Genomic DNA, 15,706 nt, shown 5'->3' on the forward strand with positions numbered 1-15,706 from the left:
CTCCATATGTCGTAATCTTGGGTAAGGGTATCAGCATACAAAGCTAATTCCATGAAATGAATTTCCTTCCAAGACTTTGCAGTGTCTCGGACTCTCTTCATATATCCTTCACCCGCGAAAGTGAACTCGAACTGTGCTAATCCTCCAGTTGCGGGGAGGAATTGTCGCGAAGAAAATTGCCTTTGGACCAATAGCGGAGCATATCCAACTCCTCCCCATAACCCAAGTAAAGGTACCCAATCTTGGCTTCCACATTTGTATAGCAGAATTGAAGGACGGATCCAGGGTGCTCTCCATGTTATATCCTCGGCGCGAAGATTTTGAAAAACTGATACCCAATGTTGCTCGGTGACTTCCTTCGGCCATTCTTTCTTGAGGTAAGCTTCTAGCGGAGAGAATGTTTTAAAAAACATATGGAACGGAGTGCGCTCTACCTTCCAGAAGTGACTCAAAATCCAAACATTGAGCAACTGCGCGCATCCGAAAAATCGTCCCTCCCCTTTTCTTCGACAACTACTCAGGGACCTGAAGGTCTCAGCTAGGATGGTCGGGATGAGGTTGATTCCTTGTTTTAACCTTTCGAAGAAATCAACTACTGCAACTTCGAGATGTCCGAGAACTTTTGGGAAAATGACCAAACCATACATGGCCAAAGCGAATAGATTTACCCTTTTCAGCATGTCGGGATGGTTCAGAGCCAAATCTCGTAGGGAGGACCATGGAATACAAATGGTTTCATTCTTCTTCTTTATCTGTTTTTCAGCCCATGCATCGGTCATGTCTGTCAGTCTCACTAACTTTTTCTTGAAGGTCATCGGCTTAGGCTCCTTCACATATATTTTGCCGAATTGTACATTGTCGATGCGGAGTAAAGCAGTATACCCTTCTATGGTTGGAGTCATGTCTTCTTGATTGAAGGTGAAACACTGATAAGCTGGATCCCAGAACCGAACCATGGCTTGAATCAACTGTTCGTCTACACGGATGGTGATCAGGTGGGCTATATCTCCATACCTCTCGGTGAAAATGTCTCTAGTGTCCGAATCCCATCGATTCCAAATTCAACCAAATCCTCAAAGTTATTTTGGCGAACATTTACGTTATATGTTCGGGCAAATTGGCAACACACCTTCCACTAGACTATCCCCTTTTCTCTCTGAGTTTTTAGAGACCAGTCCCGAACCACGGCATTCTTCTCGGTTATTTGTGTAATTGACTCCTCCATCAGAAACCCGTTTTTTGGCAACCAACCTTTAATCAACACCTTCCTAATATGATGCCTATGATGCATGATGAAAATAAAAATAAAAACAAACAAACTTGGTTAGTACACACAACAAATATAATTTGAAAAACAAACTAAACTACCCAATCCAATTATTTTGCATAAACAGTGTAAATGAAAGGCAAAAGGCATTTTCCCCGTGTACTTATTTTGGTGACTATAAGCGGACAGAGGTTCGGCATGGCTCTAATTGGATAGCTCGTATGGTTTATTATATGCAGTCTCGGTTCTAGACAGGTACTCGAATTGCTCGTACTATCATCTGCTAAGATTAGCACGAAGCCTCGGTCATAACCCATCACAGCTCACAGTTCAATTCGAGGATTACATTTACTTATGCCTATGCGGAGGAACAAGTTAACTCACGAAAGCATAAGTCATATGTAACCCAAAGTATTCACTAGCTTTGTCATGAGGGACGAGTTAACTCATGAAGGCGTAGCATTTACTTTCACTTAAACGGACGGAGCCCGGGTAGAGAGCTCATGTTATGCGAAAATGCAAGTGCACGGTGTGTGAGGAAAAACTCATAAACCTTTACGTTTTACTTAAAGGAACTAAACCAAAATTAAAACCATAAAAGTTGAAAACTGAAAAACAACCAAATAAGCAAGTTAGAAGAAATATTTACAACATGATACAAATGCAGGAATTTTGAAAACGAGATTTTCGGATCACGACCAAATATTTACTTTGAACAAGGAAATTTGAAAATTTTGACAAAACGTGTTCAATTCCAGACACGACTCTCAAAAAGGGGTCCCCAGTGGAGTCGCCAGCTGTAGCGACGTAAAAATTTTGGTTTGGGGTCGCTAATTGTGGCGATTAAAAACTTGGAAATTGAAATTTGATTTAAAATAAACCGGGAGTCGCCACCGATCCTTTTTTCTAGGTGTGATTGGACACCCATTAGATTTCTCTTTTTTAAAAACGAGAAAAAGGCCGAGTTAAGGTCTACGTTAAAAGCCAGAGAAAAATTAGGGTTCGGGAGTCGGTTACGCGTGAGAAAGGTATTAGCACCCTCGCGACGCCCAAAAATTGGTATCTCATAGACAAGTGTTGTCTTGATTTTCAAAAATATGAGTTTAAAGTAATATTCAATCGTGATCCGATTCAAAAGACGAAAACTTTCAATTTTTGATTTCCTTTTTTGAGAAGGGTATACCGATTAAACACGACCTGACAAATTCCACTCAACATAGCAATGGAACCGTCGACTTGGTATTAAACCGATTTGTTGCCTTTGATTATCGAAATTAATTTAGAAATAAGAACGTGATTTTTAAAACGTGTAAGACATAATGAATACAGAAATAAATAAACAAATGAAAGGACTAGGTATACATATTGAAGCAAATGACAAACATAACAAAAATATTAAAACAATAATCGTGCATGCAAGACTAAATGTAATAATAATATTGAATACGAGAAAACAATGAATATATATATACATCATATGAAGAATATATACATAATATATTTTGCACACACATATATAAGTAATAATAATGTTGGAAATGTACTACATATATTATTTGAGCTAGTAGTGATAAAATAAATAATTAATAATATTGAAGTATATACATAGTAATAAATAATTAAAATATATATATATGTATACATAATTTCAATGTTCAAAACATATTAATATTAGTAGTAATAATATTACATAAAGATGTACTTATATATATACATAAGAGATATATACCTATAGAATAAAATACATAAATAACACAATATTTAATATATACATAATACAAAAATAGTAATGTACGTAGTATAAATATAGAATACACATAATATATACATATATAACAAAACACACACTCATATATTACAATAGTAATAGTATTGAGACACAAAGAGAACAATATGATATAATTAAAACACCATATACAATAAAAGTAATAAAATAATGGGAATAAACCTACATGTAAGAGTATATATATATATATTTAAGCATACACATAATAATAACAATATTAATAGTAAGTATAATAATAGTATTGAAATATGAAAACAAGTAGAGCATTAAAATACTAAAATAAAATAACTAGAAAAAACTAAATATGAATACATACATACATACGCATACAATAAGAGTATATGCCAATATATATAGTAACAACGATAATAATAATAATAATAACAGTACTAATTATAAAAATAACAAGGACACTTAATAAATATATGAAAATAAACGGAAAAAGGACTGAAATTAAAATAAAAACGAAGTTATGGGGCCAATTTAAAATAAAAACAAAGAAAAGGGACTTAATTGTAACACGCGCATAACTTGGAGGGTCAAAAGCGCAATAAATCTGGTATTAAACGCAGCTGCATAACGTGGGGACCAGGATGAATTCGGGGCAAAACCATGGGGGCTAAATTAAAAATAAAAAAAAACCTTGATTGTAAACTCCCAGAAAAGCGGAAGGGCTAAAAGTGCAATTAGCCCTTCCAAAGAAAAACACGCGGATCCTCCCTGGTGCGGGTCGGGTCGACCCGACCCTGGGCCTAAACGGCGCCATTTTAAGGGTTAAGGGGGGGACCAAAATGGTGCGTTTTGGTCCCCTATATAAGACAAAAAATTTTTAAAAAAAATCATTTGGGCATAGCAAAGAAGAAAAAAAAAGAAAGAGAAGGGAGAAAAGAGAGAAGGGAGGAAGGAGAGGGGAAAGGAGGAGCTCGGTGAGGGGCGATCACCGGACGGCCACCGAGCCTCGCCTGCCAGGTGGCCACGGCCACCGTGAGACGATGGCCGGAGAGGTAAAAAACTCCAATTTTTTTTATTTCTTATATTTTTATATTATATTTTTGTATATTTTTCGTATTTTTTTGATATATGTATTTGTGAGAAAATAAATAAAAATGACAACAAATATAAAATCACCTTCTATTTTCGATTTGCGATTTTGTGTTTGGTGCGCTGATTTGGTGTTTTTTTTTTGTGTGTTGATATCTGTTTCGGATGAGATTCCTGCTCTGTCTACTGGCTTTTGTTTCTCTTTTGAAATATATGTCTGTATTGATAAAAATCTAAAAGAGAACCCCTTTACAGTGTTTCATTCGGCTTTTTATAGCCTATTTTGTTACACTTTGTTATTATTTTTTGCTATTCTTGCTTCGCTTTGCTTGTCTGTTGTTTTTGGGGCATGGAGGACCGACAGCGTGCATGGAGGCATGTGGACGTGCGTGGGGAGTGGTGGTGGTAGTCATAAGGTGGCCAATGGTGGCCTTGGTGAGAAGCGGCAGACAAGATGGGAGCTAGGGTTTCTTCTTGAAATCTTTTAAGCAAATGGGCTATTAGGGTTTTAAAATTTGGGCTCGAGATAGTTTTAGGCACAGGATTATTATGTAAATGGACATTGGACCCTTTTTCTATTTGGGGTTTTATTATTTTATGGACCTAGGCTGAAATTGGCTATTACATTATCTAATAAGTTGAGTTGAAAAATATGAACCGGTAACTAAGTGTTAAGGGAATGGCCCCACTCGAGTTATTTGAAATAGTTTTCATATTTGTAATTTGGGTGATTTATGGTTGTGCTGATTATATGGATGATATTTCATTCATGAATGAAAATTATATCACTTAAGAAAATATATTTTAGAGAATGGATCCAATTGGATCACTAATATATTGCATTTAGCTTATTCTATTGCTTTTTAATAGGGATTGATATAGATCATCTTATTTTAGGAAGTCTCGAAATATTATATATAATTGAGAGTACTATATAGGTTATTGTACTAAAAGAATTAATCACTTAATTTATCTTTGTCATGAACATTATTATATGAGTGCATATTGATAGTAAAACTTTGTGTGTTGTGGTTTTACTTGCTAAATTCACAAGGGATGAATTTAATGACGAGAGTATCATTTTTCGAACTGCAAAGGTGAGGAAATTGAGTATTGTATAGATTAAGATCATTTATTGTAAGTATTAAAAATAATGGACATTTGTCACTGAGTCAGTCTACATAGACTTAGGGAAACAGAAGTCCTTAAACAAATCTGATGTCTTCGGTTTGTTTATTGTTTTTCATTCAATGTTGAAAGAGTGTCCACTCCCTTATCACTCCTTCCGGGGCTTGGCTTGTTTCACAGCAACTCTTAACTAACAAGTTGGCTATAATCTTGATATTGATTTCTTATGCCACTAAGATTCACATCTTTATCGACCGTAATTACATTAAAACTCAAGTTAAGCTTAGTACCGAACCAAGTGATTTTTGTCTTCATTACTTTTCCCGGTGCTAAAATTTTTCAGGTAAAAAGGCTTCTGAAATACAAGAGGTTAGAAACGTTGGTTGATGCCGATCTTAAGGGTAATGACATTGGTCACGAAGTAGTACAGCTAATCCAAGTAGCTCTTTTTTGCACTCAAGGCACCCCAACAAAACGACCAAAGATGTCCGAAGTTGTCAGGATATTGGAGGGTGACAGGTTAGACGAAAGATGGAAAGAGTGGCAGAAAGAGGAAATGTTCCGACAAGAGATTAACCATAACCACGAGTCGAATGTCGATGGGATCCTCGTGGACTCCACTTCTTACCTTCGATCCTAGATGACCCGATTTCTACAAGAATACAAAACACTTCCCGCGAGTCAGAGTTGGTGATTGTTCACCATTTTATGGATATATAGATATAATTGTCTCAGGTTTTTTTTATCAGTTTATAATTTTTTTAGGTTAATTTAAGCAGTTTTAAATGCATATAATTAATTGTGAGTAAAATATGGTAATATTTATTTTGAAAATGTCATATAAATAACCTATCAAAATAATATATGTATGATATATGTAGGGTTTGTGGTTGTTCCGCTCAATAATATTATCTTCAAGATTCGAACTTGAATCCTCCCCTTAAAAATACAATATACATTAACATTACACTTGACTATTTGATGATTATTTTTATCTTTTTATCTCCATATATATATTTTATTTCCTCCTAGGTCAAAGGGGACAATAGTAGGCCATCTTCTCATTTCAATAAGCCACTCTCAACTTTTCACAATCTCCTTTTGATTTTCGGCCAAAAAGAATTTAAATGTCAAAATTCGTCATTAATCCAAACCCAAATCTACTATTGAAATCCCACAAAGAGGTCTATTCGAATAAATCTTTGGAAAAGAGAATAATAATCCCGTGACACTAGTACAAAAAATCAATTATGGATATTAAATTGAGGGGGAAAATACCTTCTCAGGGTTCAATTTAGTAGAGAAATAAATGGGAAACAAATATAGAACACTACAGCACTAAATTTTAGAGGATGGTCCAAAGCTCAAAGAGTTTCCAATAACCCCACAAAATGAAACATAAATCTATTACAACCACACATCAATAAACAATAATCTCTCTCTCTCTCTCTCTCTCTCTCTCATGTCCAATAATCCGTAACGTTTTTAACGTAGTACGTAGCCCGAGACGAACATACTTATAATGCCTACGACAATAGATCCGGCCGAAACCGAAAGCACCGCAGAGCCTGAGATTCCGGGAGCTGGTGTTGGTGCTACCTCATTTGCAGCAGAGAATGTTGTGGGTGCACCTGCTGTTGCTGATGGTTCCACATCTGCAAATTTGCCAAGGAATTATAAAGGGTCATAAAGAACTTCATCAACCTGCTAAAGTTTATATTGCTTACAAAAAAATCCAAACATCCACCCGACATTTATGAAATTTTGCTAACAAATGTTAAAAAACTGTTTTTGAGAATTCGACTGGACCAGCCAAGGTACCAGTATGAAGAAAGATATAATTCGACTGATCCACAAATCCGTACTAACCAGTTAAACTAGTAATTGAATCTATTTTTAAATTTTTTTAATAATTTATTTAATCGAATTAAACAAATCAATTTGAACAAATGAGTGTTCCTAACAATTTGATCACTGCACAAATAAATACGTTTGCTCAAAAAATTATAAGACCCTTGTAGGATCAGATCTCAAACATGAAATCGTTTTGCTCAAAACCAGCTTATTATACTATTACTAATCCTTTAGAGGTTCTTGTCTCTCGCAACAATTTGTTCACCGTAATACTGTAATATGTATACAGTTATATATTAAAGATCAGATTTATCAGAACACGTACCTGGGGCACCAGCAGGAGTGACAGATGCTATCAAAAACACAAACAACAATATTAGTACTAATTAGTCCTCGACACTATAACCCAAAATCTGTTTTTTTTTTTTTTTTCTTTTGTTGAATGAATGAATGCATGAAGTAGTAGCAAAGTTACTTACCAGCGCAGTTAGTAGAAGAAGGAGCAGAAACTTTACAAGCAGCAGGCAAAGTGGAGGCCTTAGTGACATTCAATGAAACACCCATTGAAGCACTGCTCTTAAATGCCTCACATAAACACTCAGGGCCCGTTTTCAACACGGTTTTCAATCCAGAACAGCAACTTCCTTCCGGTTTCGACACCTCGCTCCCACTTGACACGAACGACAAACAATCCGCCATGTTCAGTATCAGAGTCGAGCAGTCCACAGTGGAGGAAGAGGAGGATGAAGAAGAAGAAGAAGGGGACGGCGCTGTCGCATGGTGGTGAGCTGCATCAACGGCCCAGATTGAGAAAATGGCAAGGCTCAAAGCAAAAGAGAATGTTGATACTGCCATGGTCGAAAAGAGTGGGTTCTGAATCTTTTGATTGTTTGGAAAAGGAGACGACAATGGACAGGTTTAATGGTGGAATTAAATTAAGGAGAAGTGAGGGGGGTTTTATTGTGGAAGGAGAAGGAGAAGGAGAAAAATATGAAAATAAAATTGTTAATTTTCTTAAAAGATATATTATTTTTTATTTATGATTTTTGTGAATTTAGTTATTTTTATTTTTTATATTTAAAATTGGTGTCTCTACTTTCTTTATAAATTTAAAAATTAATAACTATACGAGTAAATTCAGTAATTAATTCTCCGCATTTTAAAAATTTATTGAGGAGGTAAATGTTGGTCACGAGTTTTAAAGTTGTTCTATACTTAAAGTGAGAATTGAACCATCAACTACTAATTAAAATAGAAGATATACTTACCATTTCACTTAACTCCCGAAATTTTAATAAATTTACTTTAAAATATAGTAAAATAAATAAAATCAGGATTTTTCTTGTTTTTATTTATTTAAAAGCCTATCTATAAATGGATTGTTGATGAGTTTACATAAATTGTGGTTTCAAGCTCAATCTATGTTATAAAAGTCAGACAAAGTCAAAAGAGCAAATTTATGCCGAAATTATAGCTCGAAATTAGATTTATATGTTTGTATAATTGTATTATATTTGAACATTTACGAGTTATAATTATGTTTCAGATATTATATTTATATAAAATTTTTCATATTAAGAATTTTGTAGATATACACATAAATTTTTTAAAAATTAAACAATAATTATGCCATTACATTCACACATTTTTATAGTTTTAAGGATTATTGCGATCCTCTATTAAAATATGGAGCAACAACCAATTGTAAATTAGCAAGTAGAGTGGCAACTAATTTGGTCATGTAATTCACAGTTTTATTATGAGATATCAACACATGATGTACTCAAACTTCCCACTCGTGGTGTAGCATTCCATGAACCAATTGTTAATTCCACCATTTTACTATTAACAGCATTACTAGCCAAAAGAGAATAAATTAGTAACGCATTATCACATCTCAACTCTATTTGTCTAAAACTCTTATCCTAAACTATGCGAAGGCTTTCTAAGATAGATCTAATTTCAATTTTAAAAATTGTATCCTTGCCCGATAACATAGTATAGCCACATAACCACCTTGCATCTGAGTCCCTAAACACATCTCTAATCGATGCATTCACATTATTAAATGACACCGCCCCATCCGCATTTAGTTTAATCCATCCATCCTCCAATAATAATCAATGAGAATCAATGACCATCATATTTTATTAACCGTCATTATTAATTTTTATCACATTTTATTAATTTTTATATTATAATTGCATTATGTTTAAAATTTCTAAATTTACTCTAAATCTAATCATTTTGAACTCCAATGAAAATAAAATAAAATAAAATAATGGGATCACACTAGCATGTAGTGTTGATAATGATTGGGTTAATTTGCTTTAAAATGGGTCCCTAAACATTTGCATGTAGCTAAGTTACAGCATGTGTAAAAGGGCAATGAGCAGTGCCTTTGCCTTGCCCTTTCATGATTTCAGTAACTTGCCTTGTTTGTTTTTTTACATCAAGATAATATTTTAAACATTATAATAACCCTTTTCTTAGTGATCCCATAATAATGGAGATATGTAATCATTGTTTATAATTTTAGTTTTTCATTTTTAATTTTTTACTTTTTATAAATTTAAATTTTTCATTTAAAATTTTCTTCCATTTTAGGGGCGAATTATAAACAGCATGAAATAAGCAACACTTTTATTTTTAGGATGTAGTAAAATAATATTTAAAAGAGAAGTAGAGATATATGATAATAGTTGAGAGGAGTTCAGCTTCTTTAGAAGAAATATTCGAAATATTGTTCACTCAAAGTTAATAGACCCTTTATTAGGTCAATATTGTCCTTAGGTCGAATTAAGTTTTGCCTCCCAAATCTACAAAGAACTTGAGCTGAAAGTAAGATTCACATAGCAGAAACGTCTCATCGAATCAAACCATACATAACGTACGACCACTTACAAAAGAAACATAAGCATCGTGAATTCAATAGGATTTAAACACTTGTCCCTTATATGACATTTAAAAGCATATATACTACCACTTTATCGATAGCATTTCGAAAACTTCTCTAAAAATAATCAACTTTCCTCAACATCAATATTTGAACTTGTGAAATTAATTTTTTTCAATAATAAAATATTAAACAATAAAATAATAATAGTAAGCGTTTCTTCGTTTTTGTTGCGAAACCATGATGAAACGGCGCTTTCCTTTTACTTTATTGCGTGTGGGCAGTGGCGTGCATGCAATTGCCAACCGGGGATTATCATTGCAGATGCTCGCGTTGCATGTTTAAGAGGGACCCTCCTAACAAAGTAGCAAACAACATTTCCCTCTTTTATATTTTCAATATCATTAAAATAAATTATAATTCTTTCTACTCTTCGTAAGTTTGAAGTCTTTAAATTTATTTTTAAAATTTTAATTTTTTATTTATTAAAATTATTTTATTAAATTCAAGTTATTTTTAATTACATTACTATTAAATAAATATTTTTTATTTCAAAAATCATACTAATAAATTTAACAAAAAATTTAATAATATTAATAATTAGATCTAAATTTGAAAATATGAAAAATATGAATGTTACAGTTAACAGTTTTATTTTACTGTAAATGCAATGCTATATATTTTGAGTTTATATTCCTTCATTTGCATGTATTTTCTAGATTTTTCTTATAAAAATACAAAAATAAAAAAATACTCAAAATAATATGTATTACTTTATATAAATAATGGGTTTTATTCAATTCACAGCAGACTTGATGGGTGAAACAAAATTCAATCAAAATATTAAATAATAATATAGATATAAAAATCAATGAAACTTTGCTTAACGGTAAAAAGTTTTACCAGGTTTTTATACAATTTCTACATTTACCCATAATTTCGACCTTTATAGCGGATAAAAAATTTTAAAATGTTTAAACCATGTTTTTTTAGTTATTATAATAGCAGTATTGTCAACTAAATTAAAACTCAATTGATAATTTATTAATTTGATAATTCATTTAATTTTAAAATATATATTTTAACCCAAACTTTTTTTTGAACCCCAACTTTTGTAAGAAATGTTAAACAAGATCTACTTCAGATAATAATGGGATATTATGATATTAGTGAAGGAAATCATTGAAGCTGTCTTCAAGATGCTTAAATTTTGAAATTTTGTCGACCATTCTCTTCCAACATTGTTCTAATTTTGCTGGGGACATCATTTTACAAGTCCCCCCAATTCAATCCACCAAATTAGGCTTTGTTGGGTGGGAGTTTTTAAAACGTTGAATAGTTTCAATGCCACTCAACAAAAGAGGTCGGCGGAAATCTTTTACTTTATCAAAATATTTTTTTGATATTTCAAATGGTTCAATTAAATTCATATTATATTTAACTAATGGTGAGTATTAAATTAAAATAAATCATTAGAAAATTTATTTTATTTAAAAAATGTAAGAAAAGGTCCTTTCGTTAGAGATTTGAAGTTAGAAAAGCTACATTAGAAAAACTAAAGATGATTGGAATCTACACATTAATTTTTTTTCGTAATTTTTATTGAATCTTATGCATCAAAAGATACTTGTATAACTACTAGGGATATAATTTTTCTTAATCAACCGACTTTATCGAGAAAGATTACTTTTTTTAGTTCTCAATTTTTTTTTTAAAAAACATACAAATATTTTGGTGGGCAAAGAGGATAACAACCTTGGTAAAATAGTATTACATCACACAATACCTCTAACGAGTAACTCCTTGTTCTTCAGCAAGAAATTCCTTAAATGTTTTGGTGTTGTTGCACATCCTAGCAATGTAGTCCAAGTATACTAGCTTCCTTGTAGATGTGTCTAAATTGCATTCTACTTGCTTGTAGGAAATACTCTTTATAGTCCTAATCAAAGTTGATATTTGTACGGATTAGGTGAAATTTATTAAATTAAATTTACTGAAGCTTCTATTTTTCAAATATGGAATATCAACCAATTTACCACGCTTTTTTGAATGGGAGCTAAGAATTTCTGAGTTGACTTATCTTCTTATGGATTATATAATTGTCTCTTATATTCAAAATGCATTTTGAAACATGTCAAAACAAGTTCAAGAGCTCAAGTTATAATTGTTTTAGTGAAAAATGTGGCAACAAATTTTTTTTGTATGAGCTCAATATATGAATTACGATTTTCAAAGCTTTGGGATGACTTTGAAGTTTAATTTATGATATTTTATAAGTCCAATTATTTATTTTAACTGACAAATCTCAAATCTATACATGAACTTTGGTCTAATGTTCAATTCTATACATGAACTTTGATTTTGTGCAATTTTATACATGAAACTTTGATTTGATCCAATTCTCACAAATTATTAACACGATTATCGATATATCATCATTTTATGTTTATATATTACGTACACATATAATTATATTTATCCAATATAAAAATAATTTGATATATGTATTTCTTTAAATGTGTATGATTGATCAAAATTAAAGTTTCATTTATATATAAGAACCACAATCAAAGTTTCATGTACATAATTGTACCAAATAAAAGTTCACGTATCAAATTTCACATTGAATCAAAGTACACTTATAATTTTTAATTGATCCACTTATTTTAATTATATCCATGGTAACTCAATTCTTGTTAAGAATTATTGGTGAAATTCTTCATAACTTCAACTTGCCCAATTACTTGATTAGGAGGGTTGATCAAAGGGGGATTGGATCATCTATCCATTCAGCCATCACCATTCGTCCATCTTCATCAAATTCAATTTCATCATTCCACAAATTCACATTATTTTTATTTTCTGTTTAACCATAGTAAATTATGGAGTTTATTGATCTTTATGTCTTATTCTTATTCTTAATTTTTCAATTTTTATGCATTAGAGAACCTCCCTTTGCCACAAGCTTACTTGTCTTACAATAAAAACTTATTTTGCTCTCAAGACTGAAAGACCTTTTCTCCATATTCTTAATCTTTGTTGTTTGATTATTTTCCCATCTTATTATTATCATCTAACTGCAAATTCTTTGTTGGAAATGTAACACCCCAAATCCGGCCTGGACGTTATGGTCGCATCTGGCGATGTCACATAAGAGTGATTTTGAAACCGCACTGACCTTAAAATCGTTCCATTTATTAACTTATAATTAGTTCGGAAACCGCATTCTGGTTGATCTGATTTAAATCATGCTTTTACGTGGAAGTTTTTAAAACCCTTTTTGTATGCGTGATAATCTTGTAAAATATTCATTTCTTTTATAAACTCGAGTTTTCCTATTACTAGCAGTAAAAACTGTAAAACATTTCAAAATTCCAAATTAAGAAAAAATTTATAAAGGCCGTAATTACATCAAATTTTCCCCAAATAATAATTAAATCATAAGTAAACAGAAAATAGTATAAGTGGAAAACCGTGTAGCCACCGCTGAGTCCTTCGCTATACCGCCCCGTCAAGTTTGGGGATTACCTACATAGATTAAACAGAAAAAGGGTGAGTTTTCGCAACTCAGTGTGTAAACCCTACAAAAAATATACACAACAACAGAAATCAGTCATATATCCAGATATCGGATAATTCGGGCCTGAACCCTTTAAAGAACCAGAGTGAACATTAGTTCGCTCAGATACAGAATCAGATACGAACTGGCCTCAGCCTATCTTAGATATATCATGCATAACAGAGCAGAATAATAGATTCCTACCCACCATCATCTACACACCAACTCCATCCAACCCTACACACCATGTAGGGATAAAATCAACCTACCCATCCCTACACACCATGCTGTACCAAAATGCGGCACATAATCAGAAAATTACAGCTGTGCTGCCAGATATCAGGCTTAGTAGCCTTTCAGAATACTTCCTCCATATACATTAACCCAACACCGATGCAATACAGCATACAATACATGACATGCAAGCATGCAATTAACAGATCATACATACAAATCGGTCTACATGCTAAGAGTAGCATGCTAGAGCACATATTTCACATAGTCAGATCACGTAATCAGGGGTCAAGTAACTCTTACCAACCCTACAGTAGGTCCCAGTCGACTTGGGCCACCCGAGCAACCTTTCTGAGCATTTCAGAAAAATGGGCTCACACGCCCATGTGACTTGCCCGTGTGGGCCCACATGGCCCAATTTGGCCTTGGCCATGTGGATCACACGGCCTAACCCATATTTCCACACTTCTGTGTAGGCCCACATGCCCGTGTGGCCCACACGACCCAGTTGGTTGAGCCTGTGTCCCGTACACGGCCTTATCGACCTTCACACGGTCGTGTCATGCGCCCGTGTCTTGTGCGCACGGCCTGACTTGTCGATCACACCCCCGTGTACTACCACACGGGCGACCACACGCCCGTGTGGTGTCGATAATTTTATTTTTTAACTTTCACTAATTCTCGTTTTCTGTGATTTCGGGTACACAGCTGGTATGTTTTCGCAGCAAAAGTAATCCCGAGCAAACTAGAATCTATAATCGATTGAGAAAACCCAAACTTCAATCACTTAAACCAATATCAAACCAAATTTTCGTGAACAGACAATCCCGAAAACCATCTACAACCCTTACCTCCGAACGAAACAATGGCGTATTCGCACTTCCACAATACCGATTGAAAACCCAAACTCCTTAACCCTCTCCTAAACATAAGTCAGTACTCCATTAGCAACAATTCAACATCCCAAAAAGGAAATGTAATGAACCGAAAGTTACGGTATCGGAAATTGAGTCTTGAAATCAAGTTTCAGTGAAATTTATTCATGAATATTTATTAGAAATATTTATGAATTATAGTTGAATGGTTATTTAGTGTTTAATTAAGTGAAGTAGCTTGAATTTAGTTTAAAGGATTAAATTGCATAAGGAATAAAAGTTTAATTATAGATTAAAGAAGTAAAAGGGACTAATCTAGCAATTAGACCCTAAGTGCCATGTGTGTGAATGTATGATATAACATGTGTAATAGTTGGTATATATGTGTAATAGCTATAAGATATTTTATGTTATAGCTATTACACATGTTAATTTTATATTTTTATAGGTTAATAATAATATAATATAGTATAATGAATAAAGAATAATGAGTAAAGAAACATAGAAAGAGTTACAGAGAGCAAACGTGAGAAAGAAAGAAAGAAAGAAAGAAAGAAAGAAATAGAAAAGGAAATTTGAGGATTAAGGCCCTAAAGCTTGATTGGTAAGTTGTTTTAGCTCATTTTTTATGATTTTTATGTTTATGGATGCCTAATTCAAAGTTCTACATGTATGAGGTTAAAATGAAGAAAAATAGAAAATTTTTAGATATTGATTTAGTTGAATAAATTGAGGTTTTATGGGTTAAATTGATAGGAATTGAAGTTAGAAGTGAAAATTGAGTGATTTATTAAAAGAATTCTAAGTTAGGTTTAAATAGAGATTAAGTTGAATAGAGCTCAAAATTTATGTTTTATAATGAATTTTATGAGTTAGAAATTATTAATGAGTTGATTAAAGAGAATATGAAGCTTAAGTTAAAGAAAAAAGATTAGTAATGGAAAAAGGACGAAATTGGATTTTTGTAAAAGTTTGATAGAAAGTGAAAATGTGTTTTATGAATTAGTATATTGATGATTTTAATTGTATGATTGTTAGTAGCAAACGTAGCACCGGATACGTCATC

General features: G+C 32.8%; 1 protein-coding gene across 1 annotated transcript; it reads right to left on the minus strand.

Moving 5' to 3' along the window:
• Positions 1-6,484: 6,484 nt before the first annotated feature.
• LOC108459356 (non-specific lipid transfer protein GPI-anchored 31-like) lies at positions 6,485-8,122 on the minus strand. The gene is made up of 3 exons (XM_017758716.2): positions 7,556-8,122; positions 7,402-7,428; positions 6,485-6,877 (listed from the first exon to the last, which is right to left on the minus strand). Exons 1-3 carry the CDS (start codon positions 7,929-7,931, stop codon positions 6,708-6,710), a joined length of 573 nt encoding a protein of 190 aa, XP_017614205.1. The 5' UTR covers positions 7,932-8,122; the 3' UTR covers positions 6,485-6,707.
• Positions 8,123-15,706: the final 7,584 nt, after the last annotated feature.

The sequence above is a fragment of the Gossypium arboreum genome, chromosome 4 (assembly GCF_025698485.1).
Source record: "Gossypium arboreum isolate Shixiya-1 chromosome 4, ASM2569848v2, whole genome shotgun sequence".
Taxonomy (NCBI): domain Eukaryota; kingdom Viridiplantae; phylum Streptophyta; class Magnoliopsida; order Malvales; family Malvaceae; genus Gossypium; species Gossypium arboreum.

Bases quoted from the DNA above. Each gene is read 5' to 3' on its own strand.
- LOC108459356 (XM_017758716.2), bottom strand. From the start codon at position 7,931: ATGGCAGTATCAACATTCTCTTTTGCTTTGAGCCTTGCCATTTTCTCA. The intron at 7,429-7,555 runs GTAAGTAACTTT...TGTTTTTGATAG, and splicing joins TTCTTCTACTAACTGCGCTG to CATCTGTCACTCCTGCTGGT. The intron at 6,878-7,401 runs GTACGTGTTCTG...GCAAATTTGCAG, and splicing joins CACTCCTGCTGGTGCCCCAG to ATGTGGAACCATCAGCAACA.